This window comes from Sebastes fasciatus, chromosome 13, assembly GCF_043250625.1.
Source record: "Sebastes fasciatus isolate fSebFas1 chromosome 13, fSebFas1.pri, whole genome shotgun sequence".
NCBI lineage: Eukaryota > Metazoa > Chordata > Actinopteri > Perciformes > Sebastidae > Sebastes > Sebastes fasciatus.
The window spans coordinates 18,779,239-18,802,735 of record NC_133807.1 but is presented as its reverse complement, the minus strand read 5'-3'; the positions used below and the strand labels follow the sequence as shown (position 1 = coordinate 18,802,735).

At 38.9% G+C, this 23,497-nt stretch overlaps 3 protein-coding genes across 4 annotated transcripts in view; all 3 read left to right on the top strand.

Annotated features, from left to right (window-relative positions):
- The window catches only part of LOC141780656 (3 beta-hydroxysteroid dehydrogenase type 7-like), a 14,582-nt gene extending 3,151 nt beyond the window's left edge, over nt 1-11,431 (top strand). The window contains exons 2-7 of one of the 2 annotated variants that reach the window (XM_074655971.1): nt 400-456; nt 1,552-1,707; nt 6,081-6,189; nt 7,949-8,048; nt 9,252-9,414; nt 10,604-11,431. In XM_074655971.1, the coding sequence (XP_074512072.1) occupies nt 400-456; nt 1,552-1,707; nt 6,081-6,189; nt 7,949-8,048; nt 9,252-9,414; nt 10,604-11,016 (998 nt within the window). In that variant the 3' untranslated portion in view covers nt 11,017-11,431. The remainder of the gene's footprint in view (nt 1-399; nt 457-1,551; nt 1,708-6,080; nt 6,190-7,948; nt 8,049-9,251; nt 9,415-10,603) is intronic. The other variant, XM_074655972.1, reaches the window with a different exon arrangement.
- The window catches only part of LOC141780667 (3 beta-hydroxysteroid dehydrogenase type 7-like), a 175,133-nt gene continuing 153,349 nt past the window's right edge, over nt 1,714-23,497 (top strand). The window contains exon 1 of the mRNA XM_074655978.1: nt 1,714-5,975. The gene's annotated coding sequence lies outside the window, so the exon portion shown is untranslated. The remainder of the gene's footprint in view (nt 5,976-23,497) is intronic.
- Nucleotides 15,615-22,066, top strand: LOC141781546 (3 beta-hydroxysteroid dehydrogenase type 7-like). Its single transcript, XM_074657366.1, has 3 exons — nt 15,615-15,626; nt 19,884-20,046; nt 21,236-22,066. Exons 1-3 carry the CDS (start codon nt 15,615-15,617, stop codon nt 21,646-21,648), a joined length of 588 nt encoding a protein of 195 aa, XP_074513467.1. The 3' UTR covers nt 21,649-22,066.

The window sequence follows — 23,497 nt, the reverse complement described above, 5'->3', positions numbered from 1 at the left end:
CAGGGAAGGAACTACGTATCTACATATCATGCTCATTTCCAGGTTCATACTTGTATTTAGGGTTTCTACTAGAACATGTTTACATGCTTTAATGTTCAAAAAACACATTATTTTTCTCATACTGTCTGTCTGATGATACCTGTAATCACCCTCTTTCTGAAACGCTCCGTTTTAGCGCCTGTCTCTTTAAGACCCCCTCCTGAAAAAGTCCAGTCTGCTCTGTTTGTATGGTAAATATGCTGCACCTTTGCAAAGGTAGTTCTCAAGCTGTGGGCGGTATATTCTAATGATCCTGCATGTGACATAGGAAGAGGAGCCAGATCTGAATGGCTTGTTGAATCACATGTTTTCTGATCTAGTCAGCCCACAAAAAACTGACTGGGTTGTCTTATTTCACAGTTTGTGGGTTGGTAGACACTCCAGATACCCAAATGTATGAGCACAAGCACTGCAAAAGTGAGTTTTTCATTATATTTCCCCTTTGATATCAACGGGTCCTCGGCTGAGAGGGTGGACAGCTTCAAGTAGTGACTGATCTGGATGCTGCATATTAACTCAAGGCAGACACTGTTTCACCTCAGGCGCTTGAGGGAATTGCGGTTATCCCCTCAAATACTGAGGAATTTCTCCCCCTGCACCATAAAATTAAATCTTTATTTGTTTGTCAATTGCAATAAATTACGTTTATAATGACAAAAGGAGGATGAAAGATGATGTAGATAATCTGCAAATTACTTTACTTTTTTTTCAGAGGCTGTAGCGGGCTTAGTTTTAGAGCTAGAGTGATGTTACTGGTATCATATGAAGAAAAAAAACCCAGAGACATCTATACCATCAAGTTCGCTTGTCGGGAAGGAGGCTAAATAACGCTCCAAAGTTAGGCAAAAAACTGGCATGGCCATTTTCAAAGAAGTCTCTTGACCTCTGACCTCAAGATGTGAATGAAATGGGTTCTATGGGTACCCACGAGTCTCCCCTTTACAGACATGCCCACTTTATGATAATCACATGCAGTTTTTTGCATGCAGTATATGTGTTATTTTCGCCTATTCTAAAAATGGTGTATTTGAATATTTCTGCATACTGGGGTCTCTAAACCGTATTGGAATTGCATAAATTGGGTACCACTGTAAAGCTGAGACTCTTGTGGATCCAATGAGCCCAACTGTATTCCTGTGTGATGTTGTTAGTCCCCATAGGAGACATTTCATTTTAGTGAGACCATTTTTTTTAACTTGACCACACTGTATAAAATGACCTTTAGTGACCTCTAGGATAATCACAGCCTAATGAAACTTTACAGCGACAAACTAGAGACCTAGAGCATTCAGAGGATGGATGGCTTTCCTCGGTAGATTGACAATGAGGGGGGTCTGAGCAGTTTCCACAACAGAAGTGCTCGCCATCCAAATGAAGAGTGAAAAACTGTGACTAAACAAAGTGATTAAATTCTTCCCAGCCTTTGTAGAGTTCTTAGGAAATCATCCCTGATCCAGGATCAGATACAGTACCACACAGTTTTGAATTAATGTCTTCCTGTTTCTCCCTCAGAGCGAACAAAGGTGGTGGTCATTCAGGGAGACATCACAGACTACAGCAGCGTGTTGGAGGCGTCCCACGGCGCCGATGTCGTCATCCACACAGCCAGCTTAGTGGACGTTTGGCACAAAGTCCCAGAGAGCCTCATCGTCTCTGTCAACGTCACAGGTGAGACTTCAGGGGTCTGAATGATGGCAAGGAAAAGGGACGGGGAGGAAACATCAATGACTGATTCAGTTTTATGAATGTTTTACTGTGGGGAAACCAGAAAACAGAGGAAACCCACGCCTTCTCCTGTTCTGGAGGATTTTCAAGGACGTGACTTCGCCCATGGTTTAAAAAATGTTGGCCTTAATTAAGTTGTGCTGAATATTGAGACAATATGGCCATTGTTAGACAGTCGGGTTGCCCATTTCATACTCAGACCTGGACTAGTTTTCATTGCATACTTTGTTAATGAATGGTTCCTTTTAAAGATCTAACGTGGCAGAGTTTCTCCTTGCATTGACTATGCATGGTTGGTCATCCTGCTCTCAACTGCTTAACCCTATTAGTTTGGGTTTCAGTGGGGAGTTTAAGTGTCACATGATGGGCTTTTTTCAGCCTGACATGAATCCAACTCATGACCACACCAACAAAAAAAAAGAGGGAAATATATTATATATAATCCATAAGCAGTTTTTAGCACAAAATACCAATATTGGCCTTATCTTGAATGTGAGCCAGGAGTTTTTCCTAACAGACCTACAAAATTTCCCTCTCCCTTTTTGGGAACATGGTAATAATAGTGCGTCCATAAATACAGCTGAAGACTTGTTGTGGGTTAAGTCTGTGAGATGGTGTAGGGTTCTTTGAGAGAGAGTGTGTGTGTGTGTGTGTCACAAGTAGAGGTTTTATTAGCTGGTGGTTTCCCTGAATAATGTCTGAGTGCCAGACAAAAAGAAAAGACTACATCGGGACCATGGATGTATAAAAGAACTGGATTTTTTATTCATTCCAATGAGAATAGCTCACCTGGTGCATACGCCAAAAAATCTGTGTTTTCCCCGCTCAGCTCATAGACTTTATATTATGATGATGTCACAGCCTTAAACAAAACAATATGAATAACTTTCTGTATAATACAATATAACTACAACACAAACAGCCTCAAAAATGACCAAAGAGTTACAATGGAGCTCTGTGACACAGAGGAATAAGATCTATCAGGCTTTGGGGACATAGACAATACTTGTTAGTAGGACAAATTTATTGTTTTGGTTTTGGTATTTTCCTGGGATTTGTTGATGATAAGAAAAATATAAAATGTCGTCAGACTTATCCTTTAAAACATCTGTCCAGGAATACTGTAGCTTACTTGTATGAATTCATAGACCTCTGTGGCCATGAGCTTTACGTGAGCGAGGGAGTTGATAGCAGCATTTCAGATGCTTTTGATGAAAATAAAAATTGGTATTTAATTGATTCAAATAATCTAATCTAAATTCCGACTGAGGATATTGTTCACATTAATGGAGCAAGTGATGAAAACGGTTTACATATTATTCAGTGTCTGGGTTTATGTTCGTAGTACAACAGACCTCCTACAGTTGCTTGAGTTACTCATATCTGTCTGGAAGTTGTTCATGTTTTGCCAGAACTTCCTCAGCTACGTATATAAGATTTAATACTGTACCAATGTACAACAGCAGGATTCAATTTTGTCTGTCCGCCTGTGTAAAGCCGAGGAAACGAGCAAGTGATTTTATAGTGAGGGTGGTTCGGTCTAGATTCCTTCAGTTGAGAAATATTACAAGAATTTGATATTATTCCCCCCTTGTTGGTCTCAAAGGGATTTCATGTTAACTCACTGTTCTTCAGTCCTAGAGAAAAACTCCCTGTTCCTCCCAGTAAGAATTGCCAAGTGCAGGACAGTTTCCAGTTTATTTTACTGATGATGTTAAAGTCTCTGACCTTTAAGCCTCTTGTGAGCTCAAAGAGCCGCTAACACAGCTGTTGACTCTTATCTGGTTTGTTTAGTAGTCAAATATTGAAACGTTTCCATCAGGGAGACTTCCCTCCCTCTTTAAAAGGAGAAATAAATCAGATAGACGTCAGACAAGGTCACACATTTGTGTATTTTCTAATAACATTCATAGGAATTTAAAAGCACAACAACTCAAAAGAGTATCTTGACACCAGAGGATAGCACTTATTAAAAACACCTATTTCCAAAGAGGTCCTTAAAAGTACACCATCAGCATTCCACATAAATCCACCTTAACATTTCTTTTAAAAATGGCCTTTGTTTGGCTTTGTTTATGCAGCTGCAGGTTGTTCCAGTATAGGAATTTTAGTTTTAATTTAATATTTGTAACTTTTTATTTATTGCCTCAGGTAAACAATACATGCACTTTGTTCTCCAAGATACAAAATAACTCCATTACCTAATACCAATGACCAAGATCAAAGTGCATGCCACAGCACAATCATAAATCCCAAAGCAATATTTTTACAAAGAAAAGAGAAGAAAAATTAAATAAATAATTAAATAAGTAAGGGAAAATGTACAGCTAGCGGTTCATTGTTGTGAAATAAACCCAGACAGGGTGATGCCACACCCTGATGCCGAGCGGAGGACGCCCTGAATGGGTTTATTTCACAACAATGACAAAGAAACAAAGAAATCAATAAATTGACACAAAAATGGTCCTCCAGAGTCCGACATCAGAACTGCGTCCATAGCAACGGTCTGTTATACATAGCAACGGTCTGTTATACATAGCAACGGTCTGTTATAAAGAAATAACAGACTGTAGAACATCATGATTGACCAATCAGAATTGAGTATTCAACAAAACCGTGTAATAAAATAAAATTAAATAATAGCAAGGAGAAACTGCCAAACAAACTGACAAAATATGACTAATAATAATAATAATAATAATAATAATAATAATAATAATAATAACAACAGTAACTTAGTGAGTGGAAAATAAATAGAAATTCGTTAAAAGTTATTTTACTTTTAACACAAGAAACACTGCATGACATAATGCTTACTCTTGTGTTGCAGTCATGTTGGCTTCCAACCACGTCAGTTTGACGGTTCATATATTCTGGGGCCCTTTTATGAACTGTATGAAACATATGATTAAGTTTCAGTTGTTGCCGAAAGACTATATTTGGTATGATAAGGAAAAATGTACACAACTTTTGTTCTGATTGGTCAAAAGTCGTGAAATTTGGTACACACATACTTTGGGCAAGTAGCTAATAGTACAACTTCAAAATCTTTAGATCACACGAAAAATCACATTTATTCAGTCAGAATAATTCATCACTATATTTATAGTCAAAGTCAGGATTTTTTTTAGAAATGAGGAAAAACGCTAACATTTTTAAAATGTTCTCCATATGAAATCTTTTGTTTACACTGCACACTTCGTGCATCTCTTTGATATTCAACTTGTTATGAGTTCATAGATACCAAATACTTGATTGGGCTCCTTGTAGTTTCTGAGATACAGCCATTTTCTTAACATACTATATCTAGTATTTGGACACATGGGACTACTGTTTTTTCCTAAAATAATATGGAGTCTACTGCAAAAACTGTAGTCCCATCATGTGCCCAAAGACTAGTATGATAAGAAAAACTCACTTTTCAGTCCAACTGTTTGACACATTTGTGCTTTGGCAAGCCCAGAGAACATTTCCACAAAAGGAAATTAAAAATCTCTGCTGCAGACACAATGAAATGGGTTAACTCGATCTTCAACAGCTAATAATCCAACTTGCTTCATCTCTACTGGTCCAGTATGTGTGCTGAGATTAGCATTGAGCATGTATCTGATAACATTATTCTGCGCTACCTGCATTTTGTTTTTAAGCTTTTGGGAAAGTCCACTTTGGCGCAGGCATAGTTGAAGTGGCACTGGATTAATTAGGCAACTAAGCGTCTCCTCACCTTAATATTAAAAGAACGAGTGCAATGATATAAAATGTACGCAGTTTTTGCAATTTTAGATAAAGTTGTAGCTGCAATAATATTTCCTTCACACTCAAGATAGCAAGTTCAAGTGTAAACCATGAGTTATCATTCTTTAAACATATTAGCCAAACTGGACCAGATATAACTGTGCAGTTCAACTTGAGGCTAAAAAATCTGAATATGGAAAACTGGAAAGACCATAAAAAGTTTAAACACAATAAAGAGAGTTGTTATTTCCTCCACTTGGCCATATTTCTTTCTGTCGCCCGTCCACTGTTACATAATAGAGACCAGGTTTCAGACAAACATGTTTTCTTCCTATCAGGCACATTTGGATCTCTCTTTTGAATTCTTTTGCTGTTGAACCTCTCCTCATGTGTCCAATTATGATTTCCAGACTTTCATCGTGATTTAAAACTTAAAAAATATGTCTGTCTGCAGACACACTGAAGAAACCCCAACTGTGAGTCATTCCTCTGGCTGTGGAGGATTACCCAATAAAGCTCAGTCTGATCCATCCAACCCCAGCATCCTCCATCTCTCTAATGAAAACGTTTTCTCTCCTCAGGGACGGAGAACGTGATCAAGGCCTGTGTAGAGTGTGGCATCCAGTGCCTGGTCTACACCAGCAGCATGGAGGTGATCGGCCCCAACGTCGACGGAGACGACTTCATCAGGTGAAGCTAAAAAAAACATCATTCTGGTTTTACTTGTTTGTTTTCCTCACCGAGCACACATGGTTGCACTTTCACTCTCGTTTTTAGAAATGCTTTAGCTCTTGTAGCTACGTGTCTGCGGTCACTATCTTGTATCCTTCCTCTTTTTTCCTCTCTTGAATGCACTACCATGGAAAACACGTAGGCCTGTTCTGAATAGATATAATCGTGATATGATCCAGCACCCTCCTTGAATAATCAAGAGGCATTTAAAGACTCACTCGCTATCTTACTGTCACACTGTCCCTCCGTAATGTTTTGCACGAGACCGTCTGGTATGTCAGACATGCCGTACAGCGAGCAACATGTCTGCAGCTTTAAGTCAAAACATGCCTCACCAGCTGCCATGATAATATGTAAATATAGGCCTGCGGTCTCCAGTCTTTCCTGAGTAATGGTGGAAGGATGCACAGAAAACAAAAACATTCGTGCAACGGTGAAAACAGAGCTGACAAACAGAGAGCTCACTCTCATGTGAGTCAGAGCGGCATGATGACTTCACTCAGTTATTCTGTCTCCAGGCGTTGTGTTTATTTAGGATATAGGTGTAGGGAGTGGTGTGACAGGACTTGTCTCACTATTTACAGGTATGTGTGTGATGGAGGAACCAGCTTTTGTATTCTGGTGTCCCTCCAGATGTGTTTTTAAATGTGCTATCCCATTTATTACAAATATTTTACATTTATATTGCATATAAAATACAATTTCATCTTAGTCGACTGAGACCAAAACAGCCAATTAATCCACTAAGAGGGGGCAGCCCTAGGTTTCACTTTTCTCTTATGAACTACTGGACTTGCATCAGATGGAAAAAACATATGTATCAAATTATTTGTTTTTTTACTATACGTGTTTTGTTGCAGATCTGGATGCAGATGCAAGATCAAGAATATATATGTTTTATTATTAAAATAATCCTCTAGTCCTTCTTGGTTGAGCACTCTGTGAGTGTTTTTCCTACTTCAATGAATCCTGTGACAGTCATAGTTTTTTTTTAGATATTTTCCAATAATGAAAATCAATATGTGGAGATTTAAGTCAACATAATCAATGACATGGTTATGCTGTTTGCAGATTGATTTGAGTTTGAATCTATTAACCACGCAACAATACAGTGAGTTTAACAAAAATAGATACATACATGAACCTTACTGTGATGGGTTACCGTCTCTAGCAAGTTTTATGTTTTATTTTCACACTGTATAAAAATCAATGGAGCCAGCTGTTGACTGGAAACACCAACAGATTCTTTGAAAGATGGTTAGCATTACGGTAAATCAAAATATACATGATTAGTAGTAATTGGATTAAGATAAAAGTGTATGAACGGTAAAAGACGTAGAAAGGCAGGTGATTTACAAAAAGACTTGCCGTGGCAAACTTCCAGCGTCCATCTGCTTTGAGCATCGGTCACGACATTCTTCCAGATGGTGTGTGTTTGTTTGCACATTTGGCTGTCCATGTGTGTGCTTGTTTGCACGTGTGTCTGTTTATGTGTGTGTTTGCACATACAGTGCAGGACTACAGCTGTAGCTCAGAACAATATTTGTCATTCTCTATTTCACAAGAGTGAGCATTGGTCTGCTCTCCCTCGCTCTGCTCCAGTTCCTTCTCTGTCTATTTGGTATTTAAACACATTCCTCTCATACATATGGCAAGGTCAAGAAAACACCACCTGCATACTTTCTTCTGCTCTCACTGTTTAACTCTTTCTCTACAGGGGCAATGAAGACACACCTTACAAAGTGAAACACACTATGGCCTATCCCAAGAGCAAGGCAAAGGCCGAGAAAATCGTGTTGGAAGCTAACGGCACCAAGGTACTTTATGTTCAATTTGTTGTGGAATTTCTGATACTCAGGGTAACTCAGTCAACAGGAAGGATGAGGCCCCGGAGCTGTTGATGTCTTACAAATGAAGTTTATTGAAGCTTGATCAAGTTGAATTGTCAGGTCTCCACCATTGATGTGCTCTCTGCGTGAAGGCCTCACAACTCTGCCCGTTCTCCCTGGTGCTCAGTGTTTTACCCTTATCATGTTTTGACTTACTCGGTTCCTCTGGCATCTCTGACCCTGGTTGCCCCAGCGACTGGCTCTATGGTCCCTACTTCAGACACAGCTATACAGATAACGGTGGCGCCCCTAGACAGGAATCCAACCCAATAATGTCAACAGAGGGACACTGAGAAACACTCTGACCTCCCGACCAAGGAGAGAGGAATAGATAGAAAATTCCATCACACATCTATGTTGTGGTTTAATTGGCAGAGTTATTAAAAGCACATTTTACCTGTAAACACTGAGAAAACAAAACAAAATAGTGTTGAAATAATCATAAAACCATAATGATGTAATGGGATTCATAAAAGCTGCAGATGCAGAATAGAAAAAAAATGTTCATTGGCATCCAGATACGTGTATTAATGTTTATTATTGAATATTAGTGAGTACTATAATGCTGAATATCAGGTTTTTATACTGTATTATATCTTAGCTTAACCCTTGTATCTCAGAATGGACATTTTAGTTTTTTTAATTTTTAATTTGGGCTTTGTTTACGCATGTGGAATACATTTTGGCAAAGGTTTGAGGTTTTTTTTTTAACTGTGGAAGTTCAACCTCAGCTCCTATAATACGTCTATAACAAACTGTGTAGCCAAAATACACACAAGGACAAAAATGTCCCAATTGAAACCCATTAAAACCACGATTTATGACCCCACAGGCATTACAGCATAAAATCATGCACTCTATTATATCAGGCTTTTAATCTAGAGCCTCAAAATTGTACTATACTATGTACTATTTTCCACCAGATTGAGACATTTTCTCATGAATTTCTTGAGCAACTTTGCCACACAATGCTGGACCATCCCCTTGTGGCTTTGCTGTGGTGTCACTCCTGCTGTTTACCATCAAAATCCATAAACTTCTACCCTTTGACCGTCTGGGTTTATATTTTTATATTCGTATGCCTCCCGTCTGATTTCCCAACACTGAATCCTGGTTTTGTCTCCTGTCCAGGTGAAAGGTGGAAAGTGTTTATACACGTGTTCTCTGAGGCCGACGGGGATCTACGGCGAGGGCCACCAGCTAATTAAAGACTTCTACAAGTTGGGTGTAGATAGAGGAGGCATGATCGTCGGGGGGGTCCCAGAAGACTCTGAACATGGACGGGTCTATGCAGGTAAAATTACTGTTTTTGTGTGTCATAATCACAACTTTAAAGACACGTCACAGTTAACCAAAACAAAAGACCGGAGAGGGTGGAGGGCTTTAGTCGATGGCCTATGTTCTCTAGGGAACACGAAGATCTCAGTAAAGCAAGACTTCTAATAAACCTCTGGTGTATTTTTAACTCTGAAAGCAAAAGCAATTAAGCTAAAGTGCAAAGGAGAACCAGTTAAAAGTCTAGCATGACTTATGTTCAGTCCTGAAAGCAGAAGTACAGTTGTTATGCACTTCCTTTGCATTTCACAGGAAGTGATGTAGATTTTACAGTACGGTGTAGACATTTTACAGTATTCTACTGTTTTGCCAGTCCAGACAATAATAATAAAAAAACTCTGATTCTCTAAACAGCTGCTAGTCAATGAGCTAAAAACACAAATGGTACAACATGATGAACATGAGCAGTAGGGATACTCTAATCCATATGTCTTGGTTGTGATGTTCATGTAGTTTTGCACCTCCCTGGTAGTTTTGTGTCCCTTTTTGGTATTTTTCCCATCTCTCTGTGGTAGTTTTGTGTCTCCATTTAGTAGTTTTGTGTCTATTTGGTAGTTTTGCATCTCTGTGGTAGTTTTGCATCTCCTTTTGGTAGTTTTGCATCTCTGTGGTAGTTTGGCGTCTCTTTGTGACTTCCCAACAAGAAATGTCAGCAGTAACTTCAAACAGAAGCTCTGTGCCCTGTTGGCCCGCTCAGTAATCTGTCGATGGTGATAACAACACCTTATTAAGAGTATCAGGACAACGTAAATATATACAGCAGTATGAGTACATCATTGAATAAATGTGATGATGACATTTTTAAACATGACTCAACATGCTGGTTTCAGTGCTGATGTGTTTTTGTTATTCACTCACGGTTCATCAGCTGTTGTTCATGACCAAATTAGTAATAGTGCATGTGAGCATGAGTAACAGCACCCTAACAGATGCTGATGTTACACAACTAGAATTTCTCTAAAATGATAACTTACATATACCAGGTACATCTTCATTCATCAATAATTTGGCCTTGACAGAAATCATTCTTCAGACTGACTGCTTTTCCTCTTAATTAAAAGTAGTTCTATTTTAGTTCTATCTCTCAGCCTCATACTGTATTTGGCCATCATTCAATGTGGTATTCACCCACTTGTCTGTGTTTCTAGGCAACGTGGCCTGGATGCATGTACTCGCAGCCCGAGCCCTGAGAGAGCGCCCGCAGACAGTCGGAGGTGAATCTTTCTTCTGCTACGATGACTCACCCTACAAGAACTACGAGGACTTCAACATGCTGTTCCTCTCCACATTTAACTTCAGAAGAGTCCGCATACCCTTTCCGGTGCTCTGGTTCCTGGCCATGCTCAATGACGTGCTCCGCTGGATACTGAGCCCCTTTCATAACTACACACCGTTGCTGAACAGTTACACCTTCGCCGTGGCTTGCACCTCCTTCACTGTCAGCACAGACAAAGCCCTGCGCCACTTCCAGTACCGCCCTCTGTACGACTGGGACCAGTGTCGCGCCCACACACAGAAATGGGTCGACACATTCGCTCTGGATGACCCCAAAGCCTCCTGATGTGACCTCAACTACAACACGCATCAGAAGCTGCTACGTAGACATGCAGGACTCCGGATATACAGCGTAAAGGAATAATCAGCTATTAAAAGCAAACTGTATTCACAGTATAAAAAGATCTTTTCATTGTTTTATTTGTCTAGCGTTCTTAGCTTAGTCATGAAGAAAACTATGCCGATATTAAACATTTCTACATCACAGCTGTAACATCAGCCTTTGTAATTATGTAAATTATGACAAATGTAAACACAATTTACAAGCATTTACTGGACTTTATATGGACCTGTATTTCAGTAATATATATTATTGATAGCAATGTTTTAAGTTGCATAATTTAAAGAATATTTTTATGATATTATCTATGAAATGTATCATGTTTAGTTTGTTACATTTTTAATAAAGATTATTTAATATTCTACATTTTCTTGTTGTGCTTTTGCACTTCATTCACATCACAGGGAGAGTCTGCATTTTCCTGTTTTTCTTTCCATAAATGATGTCATTTACGTAGTTTATTATGACATCATGATGAAAGTTTGTACAGCCTGGAGACCTGGTTTAGTTTCAGTGTGAATATGTTTTCTTACCATGCCCACATGGTTACTGTGATTTCTCCACCTCTGGATTTCCATGGAGACAATGAAGTTTGTTTACGCTCAGTGTAAAGGGCTCAGTCTTTCTCTATACTCTTGTGGAAACTTGTCATCAGACTCTATGACAACCAGCTGGATAGCATTAGTTGTATGAGTAAGACAAAATATATGGGAGTTCCCTCGTAAAGTAACATTGACATTGTCCCAGCACGCCTGGGTGTCCCCCTCATTCCTGTGTTTTTTTTACCATGGCAATCCTCACAACAATGAAAATGAAAGCACAATCCCCACAGATCCTCTGATGGTCTCCCCGAACAGAACATAACAAGTTGAAGTTAATGTGAGCATGCCTCAGTGTGAATCCAATGAAAGGATCACCACTGCTTGTAATGAAATGGGATGTCGCCATCTACTGGTGCAACAAAAACATACCAGTAAAGTGAAACACATCCCAGTGATTGATAATTCAGCTAATAATTGTATTATTACGTTGTATTGATGTACCCCCTCCCGTCATTGCTTTAACTTGGGGTATGTCTTTTTTTCTCGTTTTTATGTAACTCCTTGGCTATTTTCATGTTTTTTATTAATTTAAAATATATTTATTTATTTTGGCAATATTTTAAATTATTACATTATTTTAAAATGAATACAAAATAAATACATAAATAAAAAAAAGGTAAATTAAACAGAGGAGTAAATAAATAAGGGAATTAATAAGTAAAGAAGCATATTAAAACAGAAATATCAATTTATATCACATTTTTATCAATTTAGTAATGGTTACATTTATTTTTTATATTATTTTTTGCTACATTTAACATATTTATTTATCAATATTATATTATATGTCATTTTTGTATTTATTGATTTATCTTTTATATTAGTGGAATAAAAACTATAATATTTCCCTCTGAGGTGTAGTGGAGTAGAAATAACCTATATGAAGTAGCAGAAAATGGAAATACTCAAGTAGAATACAAGTACCTTAAACTTGTACTTAAGTAGGCCGACAGTACTTAACAGTAAATGCACTTTCCACCACTGGCTGCTATGCAGGGAATGAAATTTGCACCTGCATCATGCCAAATACAGGGTAACTGTTGGCTATGGCAGGTAATAATTCCAGGTCACCTATCAACATGACAGATCATTTTCACTCATATTAAGAAATATTATTTTGAAAAAGCAATTCCTGACTTAAAAGTAGTCAGGGATTAAGGCTACATGATATATTCCATGTTTATACTGTCTGGTATCACTGAATCAGTGTTTACAACTCTAAAGTGTTCTACACAGATTTCAGATGTGGCAGACAAAAAATTTAGTGGCCAGTAGAAATGTCCAGTGACCTGCCACAGTGGCAGGTGAGGAAAAAGCTTAATTTCAGACCCTGCTGGGTCTGGTCTGGGTATCATCGGATATTCCGTTTTTCCTTTGGAATTCAGAAAGGAAAAAACGATTTTTTATTTTTTCGTTTCTGAATCAAAAAATGAAAAACGAACCCAAACCGGGCCGTTTGTTTGTTTTTGCGAATTCCTTTTCTCATTATTCGTTTTGAATTGAAGAACGGAAGTCACGTGGGTTTTTCGTTTTTTCGTTTTAAACCACAAACGAAAAATGGAATCACGTGGTGCTCTGTTTGTTTTTTGTTTCCAAACGAAAAACGAAAAAACCAAATTAAAAAAACGATCCGATTTAGTTTCTTCAAGTTTCTTTCTGTCATTTTCTCTTTTGAATCGAAGAGCGGAGAACGGCAGTCACGTGACCAGGAAGTGAAGGCAAACATGTCAAAATAAAAGCCAAGAAGATAGTGTGGTCATTCTATAAAAGTGTAACATTTTTTAAGCACAGGATCAAAGTAACAGTAGAAGACAAATAGGCTAAATAAATACACAAATAAATACATACATAGATATTTTTTTTTTTTGTTCTTTTCATTAACACATGAATGTCTTTTATCCAAAAAGTGTGTGATAAATTACAAGGAGGGTCTCTACAGATGTTATACAGAACTCTCACATAATTGACACTTTTCTCTCTCACACTCTTACTATGGGCTGTTTCTTTATGTCGGCAGGTGAGAAGCACTATGTGGCTACTCCTTTCAACACACATAACACTTCCACCTGATCCCTTCACTACACTAGGAAGGCTGTAGCCGAGTAGTTCTACATCATGATAATGCTGATTTTTCAACCAGCGATTATGACATTAATGCCAGCTAGACAGAATAAAGCTCTGTCTGTCATGACAATAGTACTGGACTGAAGGCCACTTCATCAAAATCATGGAAATTCACAATAATTAGGCCTGTGCTAAAAAAGCCGACGCAAGTAAGCCAAATGATCTGTGGCCTATCGCAATAACCTCCATATTGTGTAAAACCATGGAACGAGTTCTTGCCAGCCACCTGACCAGCACAGTGCTAGATCTGCTCCAGTTCGCTTAATTAAGAGCAACAGAGGCCCAGACGACGCTGTGCTGACTCTGCTTAACACAGTCACAAAACACCTTATGCATCCTAAAGGTTAGGCCAGAGCTTTATTTGTGGATTTTAGCTCAGCTTTTAACTCAATGAAGACGCATATTCTCCTGAAAAGGCTCATTGATCTCAACATCAACACAGGGTTAGTTCTGTGGATCAGAGGGTCTGTGTCAGGGAGAACATATCAGACGTGCTGCCCACAAGGCTGTGTTCTTTCCCCTGTGCTATTCTCTCTTTTTACTAATGAATTTATGATCAATGAGAAACATTTTAGACTGTTCAAGTATGCGGATGACATGGCCTTAGTTGACCTTTTACAGGAAACAGGCCCACTAGGTGAAGCTGCCTATCTGGCCCACACTACAGCCCTTCAGACACGGTGTCACACTAGCCAGCTAGAAATCAATGTGGCCGAGACGAAAGAATTAATCATGTGCTGCACAAAACAACATTTGATCACAGAGCCAGTTTCACTTGATGGCCAACATGTTGAAACTGTGGGACACTTTAAATACCTCGGTACAGTCCTGGACACTGAAGGAACTGGCCTTCTACCTCCAGGAGGTCTGCATGGGTCAGTTCGCGAAGTCTGAACCCCGAGCTATCCCTGATCCAGCCTATTCATGGTTTACACAATAGTAATATTCATGAGCTTATGACACGTGATATTTTTGCTGCATATCTTCTTCTTTGTTATCTCCTTCTGACTCCTTCCTCTTCTTGACCTTGCAAAAAGAACAGCACCTGCCTCCTCCCTTTCCTCGCAATCACTTCATTCACAACAAATCCAACAGTCAGGTTATTGCAGGTCATTGTAAGCACTTTTGTACATAATAAATCCAACAACACCCAGGTGAGCTTCTCTGTAAATACAGAGTATATTTTCAAGAGATGCTCACAGCAACTTTATCTTCTAAGGAAACTTAGTGGCCTCGGTGTCAGCCGGCAGATTTTAGAATTAGTGTACAAAACTATTGTTTTTTGTGATCAATTCTTTTTTATTGAAAAGGTACAGAGAAAGATGTTACATATCATTCATTTTATCCCTTTTATACATCCCTCTCCCCCCATACACAGGTACATATACAAAGCCCTCATTCCAGGTCTAATGCACAGCCCTATGTCCCCCCTCCCTTCCCAAGGCGACCCCTAAATACCCCCCCACCCCTGATCTCTTTCCCCCAAAACAAAAAACAACAAAAAAAGTCAAAGTTACTGTCGATCACGCTATGTTTTTATCTTTAACTAGATTGTAAGCTGCATCCCACGCTCTGAGGGTCTTACCGCTGGCCCCGTGCATTCGGGCCACGGACCCCTCCATCAAGATAATTTCTAACATCGAGTTAGTCCACTGTTGTCTAGTCAAGGAGTGCGGTGGTTGCCATCTTAAGGCCAGCATTTTCTTGGCTGCAGTGAGACCAGCCCATAAAATACGTTTCTGTTGCAAAGACAGATTTAAAGAGGAGTCATCAGTTAATAAAAATAAAATAGGTGAGAGTGGAATCCTAACTTCAAGAATGTCGCTTAAGGTGAGAGATATTTGCTTCCAGAATTGAGACACAGCGTGGCATTTCCAGTACATATGCAAGAATGAACCCAGAGCACCAGATGGACACAGATCGCAGTTGGGAGATGTAATGATCTTCATAGAGTGACACTTTCTAGGGGTGAGGTACATCCTGTGGGCAAATTTATAGTGTATTAATTGATGATCTGGATTTTTAGATGTACCACACAAATTTTTCCACACCGTGTCCCAGGAAACCTCTTCGTCATTTATATCGGTTAAGTCCCTACGCCATGCAGTTTCTACTGATAAATGTTTACATGGTACAGAAATAAATGTGTAAAGTTTAGAGACCATCCCTCGTGTTAATCCCACTGAAGCCAATATTTTATGAAGAGGGTGTGTAAGGAGCGTTAATCCCCATGGTACACCATATGTCCGCATGGCTGACCTCAACTGCAAGTAGAAAAAAAACGATGAGCCCGGGAGATCATATTCAGCGCGTAAATCGTTAAAGGCTCGTAAGCCACTATCACCATACAGGTCCTTTAATATATTTACTCCCCTGATCTTCCATTGTGGAAATGAGAAAGGTATGTTGCCGGAAAGAAGGGAGAAATTATTGGAAATTGGTGAATGATTGTGCCATTTAAGACCTGCATGCGTCTGCTTCATTACAGTACGGTAGGTTACAAGTAGAAATGAAATTATAGGGCCTAAACGTAATTTGGCTTTTTTCAATGGTATGTTGGAATACACTAGGTCTTGTAGTCTATGAGGCGACGATACATTTTCCTCAATTGGTCTCCAAGAGGCTGAAGAACTTGGGTTGAGCCATGTAGAGAGAGGACGTAACACAAAGGACCAGAAGTACACCTTAAAGTTTGGTAGACCCAGCCCTCCCTGTGTCCTGTCTCGTTGGAGGGTTGTGAATTTTAAACGAGGCCTCTTTCCTTTCCATATGAATTTGGAGATTGACGTATGAAGTTTTTCCCAAAACCCAATAGGAGGAGCAAGAGGTATCATAGAAGAATAAAAATTAACACGAGGGAGTACATCCATTTTAACTATTGCTATTCGGGCTTGGAGTGAATTTGGGAGATTTGCCCAGCGTTCGAAATCCTTCTCTAAGCAATTGTATATATTTTGAAAGTTTCGTAGTGCAATGGCTGATATAGAGGGGAAAATATCAACACCAAGATATCTGAAACACTTAACTATTGGTATATGGGAGGGCATGGGAGTTTGAGAAATAACTGAATTTAAATGCATCAATGCTGATTTTGTCCAATTGATTTTATATCCTGATAGCAAGCTGAACGAATCGAAAGTAGAAAGCAAATGTGGTAAAGAAGGACCTGTGTTACCTAAATAAAGAAGGATATCATCAGCATACAATGATATCCGGTGATCGGTGTTACAAAAAGTGATGGGATGTACTAATGGATGTTGTCTGATTTTATGCGCCAAGGGTTCAAGGGACAGAGCGAATAGTAGCGGCGAAAGGGGTACAAAACTATTGTTGAGAGTGTTTTAACCTTCAACCTTCCTGCCTGGTACGGTCACCTACACTGTAGATAGAAGAATAAACTGTCTAGGATTGTGTCAATGGCAGGCAAAATAGTTGGTAAACCCCAAAAGCCCTTGACTCAACTTTTTACAGAAAGGACGAGGAAGAAGGCGAGGAGTATCCTGGCAGATAGCTCCCATCCTCTCTTCAGCCAGTCGGGAGGCGCTATAGAGCCCCTCTGGCAACTAAACATGTGTTTAAAAAGTCTTTCATCCCAAATGCCATCAATACTCTTAACTCAACACAGTGACTGAGCAGATCTGAGCCACAGACACTGACATGAACTGTTTTAATGTGTAACATAACCTGTCTCTGTTTTTTACTAACTGCTGTCTGGTTTTTAATGTCTGTTGTTTTCTGTGTTTTGTGAGCTGAAGACAAATTTCCAGCCTGGTGGACAATAAGGTTGTATTGTATTGTATTGATCAGATCATATTGAGGGGCCGTCAGCTTTACAATTTAGTTTGGAGGGAGATTCGGTACCAGTGAAGTCAGTGCATTTTATGAGTGGGCCTTCTGTGACGTTACCCACCGTAGGGGTCAGAGGTCACCACTCCTCAATCCCCAAGGATTTTCTTTTCAGTCAAATTTTCAATTTTGACGCATTTATAGATGAAAAGTCAAGTCAATAATCATGGTCAATGATAGATAAGTATGGTTGATCAGCATGTTTGCCAACCTTCAGACATCATAGTCTAATATGAGGATTAATCAGCCTGAGTTCACTAAAAAACTGAAATCACTAACTTTCTGTATTCTGTTTGGTGGTTTATGATGCTTTTCAATCATTTCTAGCCTGTTTGGTAGTTTATGATGCTTTTCAATCATTTCTAGTCTATTTGGTAGTATATGTAATTTAGTTAATTTGTTCGACATCATGATAAGGCTGATTTTTCAACCAGTGGTTATGACATTAATGCCAGCTAGACAGAATAAAGCTCTGTCTGTCATGACAATAGAACTGTACTGAAAGCCTTTCCTTTACTCGGGTGACTCTTTACAGCCGTCTGAAGACAGCAGGTATCTGTTAAATCTACAGTATCTAGAGTGATGGAGTGGCCTTCAGTACAGTACTATTGTCATGACAGACAGAGCTTTATTCTGTCTAGCTGGCATTAATGTCATAGGTGTCTAGGATATATAATTAATTAGGCTTTTTTAGGTACAGTATGTATTTATTTAGCCTATTTACTTCTGAATTCCAAAGGAAAAACGGAATATCCGATGATACCCAGACCCCGGGTCTGGGTATCATCGTATCATCGGTCATGATATTCCGTTTTTCATCGGATATTCCGTTTTTCCTTTGGGATTCAGAAAGGAAAAAACGTTTTTTTATTTTTTCGTTTCTGAATCAAAAAATGAAAAACGAACCCAAACCGGGCCGTTTGTTTGTTTTTGCGAATTCCTTTTCTCATTATTCGTTTTGAATTGAAGAACGGAAGTCACGTGGGTTTTTCAGTTGTTGTTGCACTGTTTTGTTCCTTGAGGAGGTGATTCGGTGACTGTAGATTTCTATATAGTCACATTGTAATAATCTCCGGCAGCATTTGGAGAGGCTTTGAACTACTCAAGGGCGAGGACAGGGGGGAGGCACACGGGACTGCATGTTCTGTTCTTTTCACAAGGTCACGGGAGGATGGAGTCAGAAGAAGAAACAAAAAAGAAGATATGCAGCAAAAACATCACGTGCCATAAGCTCATGACTATTGATATTGTGTAAACCATAAAAACGCTGGATCAGGGATAGCTCGGGGTTCAGACTTCACGAACTGACCCATGCATTGTATGTTGTCAGGGACACGTTGATTGGATCCAGAATTCTGTAAACTCTGTTATCTTACTTATGCAACATTAATTGTTCGGAATAAATTGTATTATTATGCTTTAACCCGTCTGTTTGGAAAATCTCTTTGTCACACAAGATTAACCAACACGTAGCTGTGCCCTGACCTCTTGGAGGTAGAGGGCCGGTTCCTTCAGAACTCAGGCAGATTAATCCTCATATTAGACTATGATGTCTGAAGGTTGGCAAACATGCTGATCAACCATACTTCTCTATCATTGACCATGATTATTGACTTGACTTTTCATCTATAAATGCGTCAAAATTGAAAATTTGACTGAAAAGAAAATCCTTGGGGATTGAGGAGTGGTGACCTCTGACCCCTACGGTGGGTAACGTCACAGAAGGCCCACTCATAATTTTAGTTTTTTTAATTTTTAATTTGGGCTTTGTTTACGCATGTGGAATACATTTTGGCAAAGGTTTGAGGTTTTTTTTTTAACTGTGGAAGTTCAACCTCAGCTCCTATAATACGTCTATAACAAACTGTGTAGCCAAAATACACACAAGGACAAAAATGTCCCAATTGAAACCCATTAAAACCACGATTTATGACCCCACAGGCATTACAGCATAAAATCATGCACTCTATTATATCAGGCTTTTAATCTAGAGCCTCAAAATTGTACTATACTATGTACTATTTTCCACCAGATTGAGACATTTTCTCATGAATTTCTTGAGCAACTTTGCCACACAATGCTGGACCATCCCCTTGTGGCTTTGCTGTGGTGTCACTCCTGCTGTTTACCATCAAAATCCATAAACTTCTACCCTTTGACCGCTCTGGGTTTATATTTTTATATTCGTATGCCTCCCGTCTGATTTCCCAAAACTGAATCCTGGTTTTGTCTCCTGTCCAGGTGAAAGGTGGAAAGTGTTTATACACGTGTTCTCTGAGGCCGACGGGGATCTACGGTGAGGGCCACCAGCTAATTAAAGACTTCTACAAGTTTGGTAAAAAAACAGGAGGCTGGATCATCGGGGGGGTCCCAGAAGACTCTGAACATGGACGGGTCTATGCAGGTAAAATTACAGTTTGTGTGAGTCATAATCACAACTTTAAAGACACGTCACAGTTAACCAAAACAAAAGACCGGAGAGGGTGGAGGGCTTTAGTCGATGGCCTATGTTCTCTAGGGAACACGAAGATCTCAGTAAAGCAAGACTTCTAATAAACCTCTGGTGTATTTTTAACTCTGAAAGCAAAAGCAATTAAGCTAAAGTGCAAAGGAGAACCAGTTAAAAGTCTAGCATGACTTATGTTCAGTCCTGAAAGCAGAAGTACAGTTGTTATGCACTTCCTTTGCATTTCACAGGAAGTGATGTAGATTTTACAGTACGGTGTAGACATTTTACAGTATTCTACTGTTTTGCCAGTCCAGACAATAATAATAAAAAAACTCTGATTCTCTAAACAGCTGCTAGTCAATGAGCTAAAAACACAAATGGTACAACATGATGAACATGAGCAGTAGGGATACTCTAATCCATATGTCTTGGTTGTGATGTTCATGTAGTTTTGCACCTCCCTGGTAGTTTTGTGTCCCTTTTTGGTATTTTTCCCATCTCTCTGTGGTAGTTTTGTGTCTCCATTTAGTAGTTTTGTGTCTATTTGGTAGTTTTGCATCTCTGTGGTAGTTTTGCATCTCCTTTTGGTAGTTTTGCATCTCTGTGGTAGTTTGGCGTCTCTTTGTGACTTCCCAACAAGAAATGTCAGCAGTAACTTCAAACAGAAGCTCTGTGCCCTGTTGGCCCGCTCAGTAATCTGTCGATGGTGATAACAACACCTTATTAAGAGTATCAGGACAACGTAAATATATACAGCAGTATGAGTACATCATTGAATAAATGTGATGATGACATTTTTAAACATGACTCAACATGCTGGTTTCAGTGCTGATGTGTTTTTGTTATTCACTCACGGTTCATCAGCTGTTGTTCATGACCAAATTAGTAATAGTGCATGTGAGCATGAGTAACAGCACCCTAACAGATGCTGATGTTACACAACTAGAATTTCTCTAAAATGATAACTTACATATACCAGGTACATCTTCATTCATCAATAATTTGGCCTTGACAGAAATCATTCTTCAGACTGACTGCTTTTCCTCTTAATTAAAAGTAGTTCTATTTTAGTTCTATCTCTCAGCCTCATACTGTATTTGGCCATCATTCAATGTGGTATTCACCCACTTGTCTGTGTTTCTAGGCAACGTGGCCTGGATGCATGTACTCGCAGCCCGAGCCCTGAGAGAGCGCCCGCAGACAGTCGGAGGTGAATCTTTCTTCTGCTACGATGACTCACCCTACAAGAACTACGAGGACTTCAACATGCTGTTCCTCTCCACATTTAACTTCAGAAGAGTCCGCATACCCTTTCCGGTGCTCTGGTTCCTGGCCATGCTCAATGACGTGCTCCGCTGGATACTGAGCCCCTTTCATAACTACACACCGTTGCTGAACAGTTACACCTTCGCCGTGGCTTGCACCTCCTTCACTGTCAGCACAGACAAAGCCCTGCGCCACTTCCAGTACCGCCCTCTGTACGACTGGGACCAGTGTCGCGCCCACACACAGAAATGGGTCGACACATTCGCTCTGGATGACCCCAAAGCCTCCTGATGTGACCTCAACTACAACACGCATCAGAAGCTGCTACGTAGACATGCAGGACTCCGGATATACAGCGTAAAGGAATAATCAGCTATTAAAAGCAAACTGTATTCACAGTATAAAAAGATCTTTTCATTGTTTTATTTGTCTAGCGTTCTTAGCTTAGTCATGAAGAAAACTATGCCGATATTAAACATTTCTACATCACAGCTGTAACATCAGCCTTTGTAATTATGTAAATTATGACAAATGTAAACACAATTTACAAGCATTTACTGGACTTTATATGGACCTGTATTTCAGTAATATATATTATTGATAGCAATGTTTTAAGTTGCATAATTTAAAGAATATTTTTATGATATTATCTATGAAATGTATCATGTTTAGTTTGTTACATTTTTAATAAAGATTATTTAATATTCTACATTTTCTTGTTGTGCTTTTGCACTTCATTCACATCACAGGGAGAGTCTGCATTTTCCTGTTTTTCTTTCCATAAATGATGTCATTTACGTAGTTTATTATGACATCATGATGAAAGTTTGTACAGCCTGGAGACCTGGTTTAGTTTCAGTGTGAATATGTTTTCTTACCATGCCCACATGGTTACTGTGATTTCTCCACCTCTGGATTTCCATGGAGACAATGAAGTTTGTTTACGCTCAGTGTAAAGGGCTCAGTCTTTCTCTATACTCTTGTGGAAACTTGTCATCAGACTCTATGACAACCAGCTGGATAGCATTAGTTGTATGAGTAAGACAAAATATATGGGAGTTCCCTCGTAAAGTAACATTGACATTGTCCCAGCACGCCTGGGTGTCCCCCTCATTCCTGTGTTTTTTTTACCATGGCAATCCTCACAACAATGAAAATGAAAGCACAATCCCCACAGATCCTCTGATGGTCTCCCCGAACAGAACATAACAAGTTGAAGTTAATGTGAGCATGCCTCAGTGTGAATCCAATGAAAGGATCACCACTGCTTGTAATGAAATGGGATGTCGCCATCTACTGGTGCAACAAAAACATACCAGTAAAGTGAAACACATCCCAGTGATTGATAATTCAGCTAATAATTGTATTATTACGTTGTATTGATGTACCCCCTCCCGTCATTGCTTTAACTTGGGGTATGTCTTTTTTTCTCGTTTTTATGTAACTCCTTGGCTATTTTCATGTTTTTTATTAATTTAAAATATATTTATTTATTTTGGCAATATTTTAAATTATTACATTATTTTAAAATGAATACAAAATAAATACATAAATAAAAAAAAGGTAAATTAAACAGAGGAGTAAATAAATAAGGGAATTAATAAGTAAAGAAGCATATTAAAACAGAAATATCAATTTATATCACATTTTTATCAATTTAGTAATGGTTACATTTATTTTTTATATTATTTTTTGCTACATTTAACATATTTATTTATCAATATTATATTATATGTCATTTTTGTATTTATTGATTTATCTTTTATATTAGTGGAATAAAAACTATAATATTTCCCTCTGAGGTGTAGTGGAGTAGAAATAACCTATATGAAGTAGCAGAAAATGGAAATACTCAAGTAGAATACAAGTACCTTAAACTTGTACTTAAGTAGGCCGACAGTACTTAACAGTAAATGCACTTTCCACCACTGGCTGCTATGCAGGGAATGAAATTTGCACCTGCATCATGCCAAATACAGGGTAACTGTTGGCTATGGCAGGTAATAATTCCAGGTCACCTATCAACATGACAGATCATTTTCACTCATATTAAGAAATATTATTTTGAAAAAGCAATTCCTGACTTAAAAGTAGTCAGGGATTAAGGCTACATGATATATTCCATGTTTATACTGTCTGG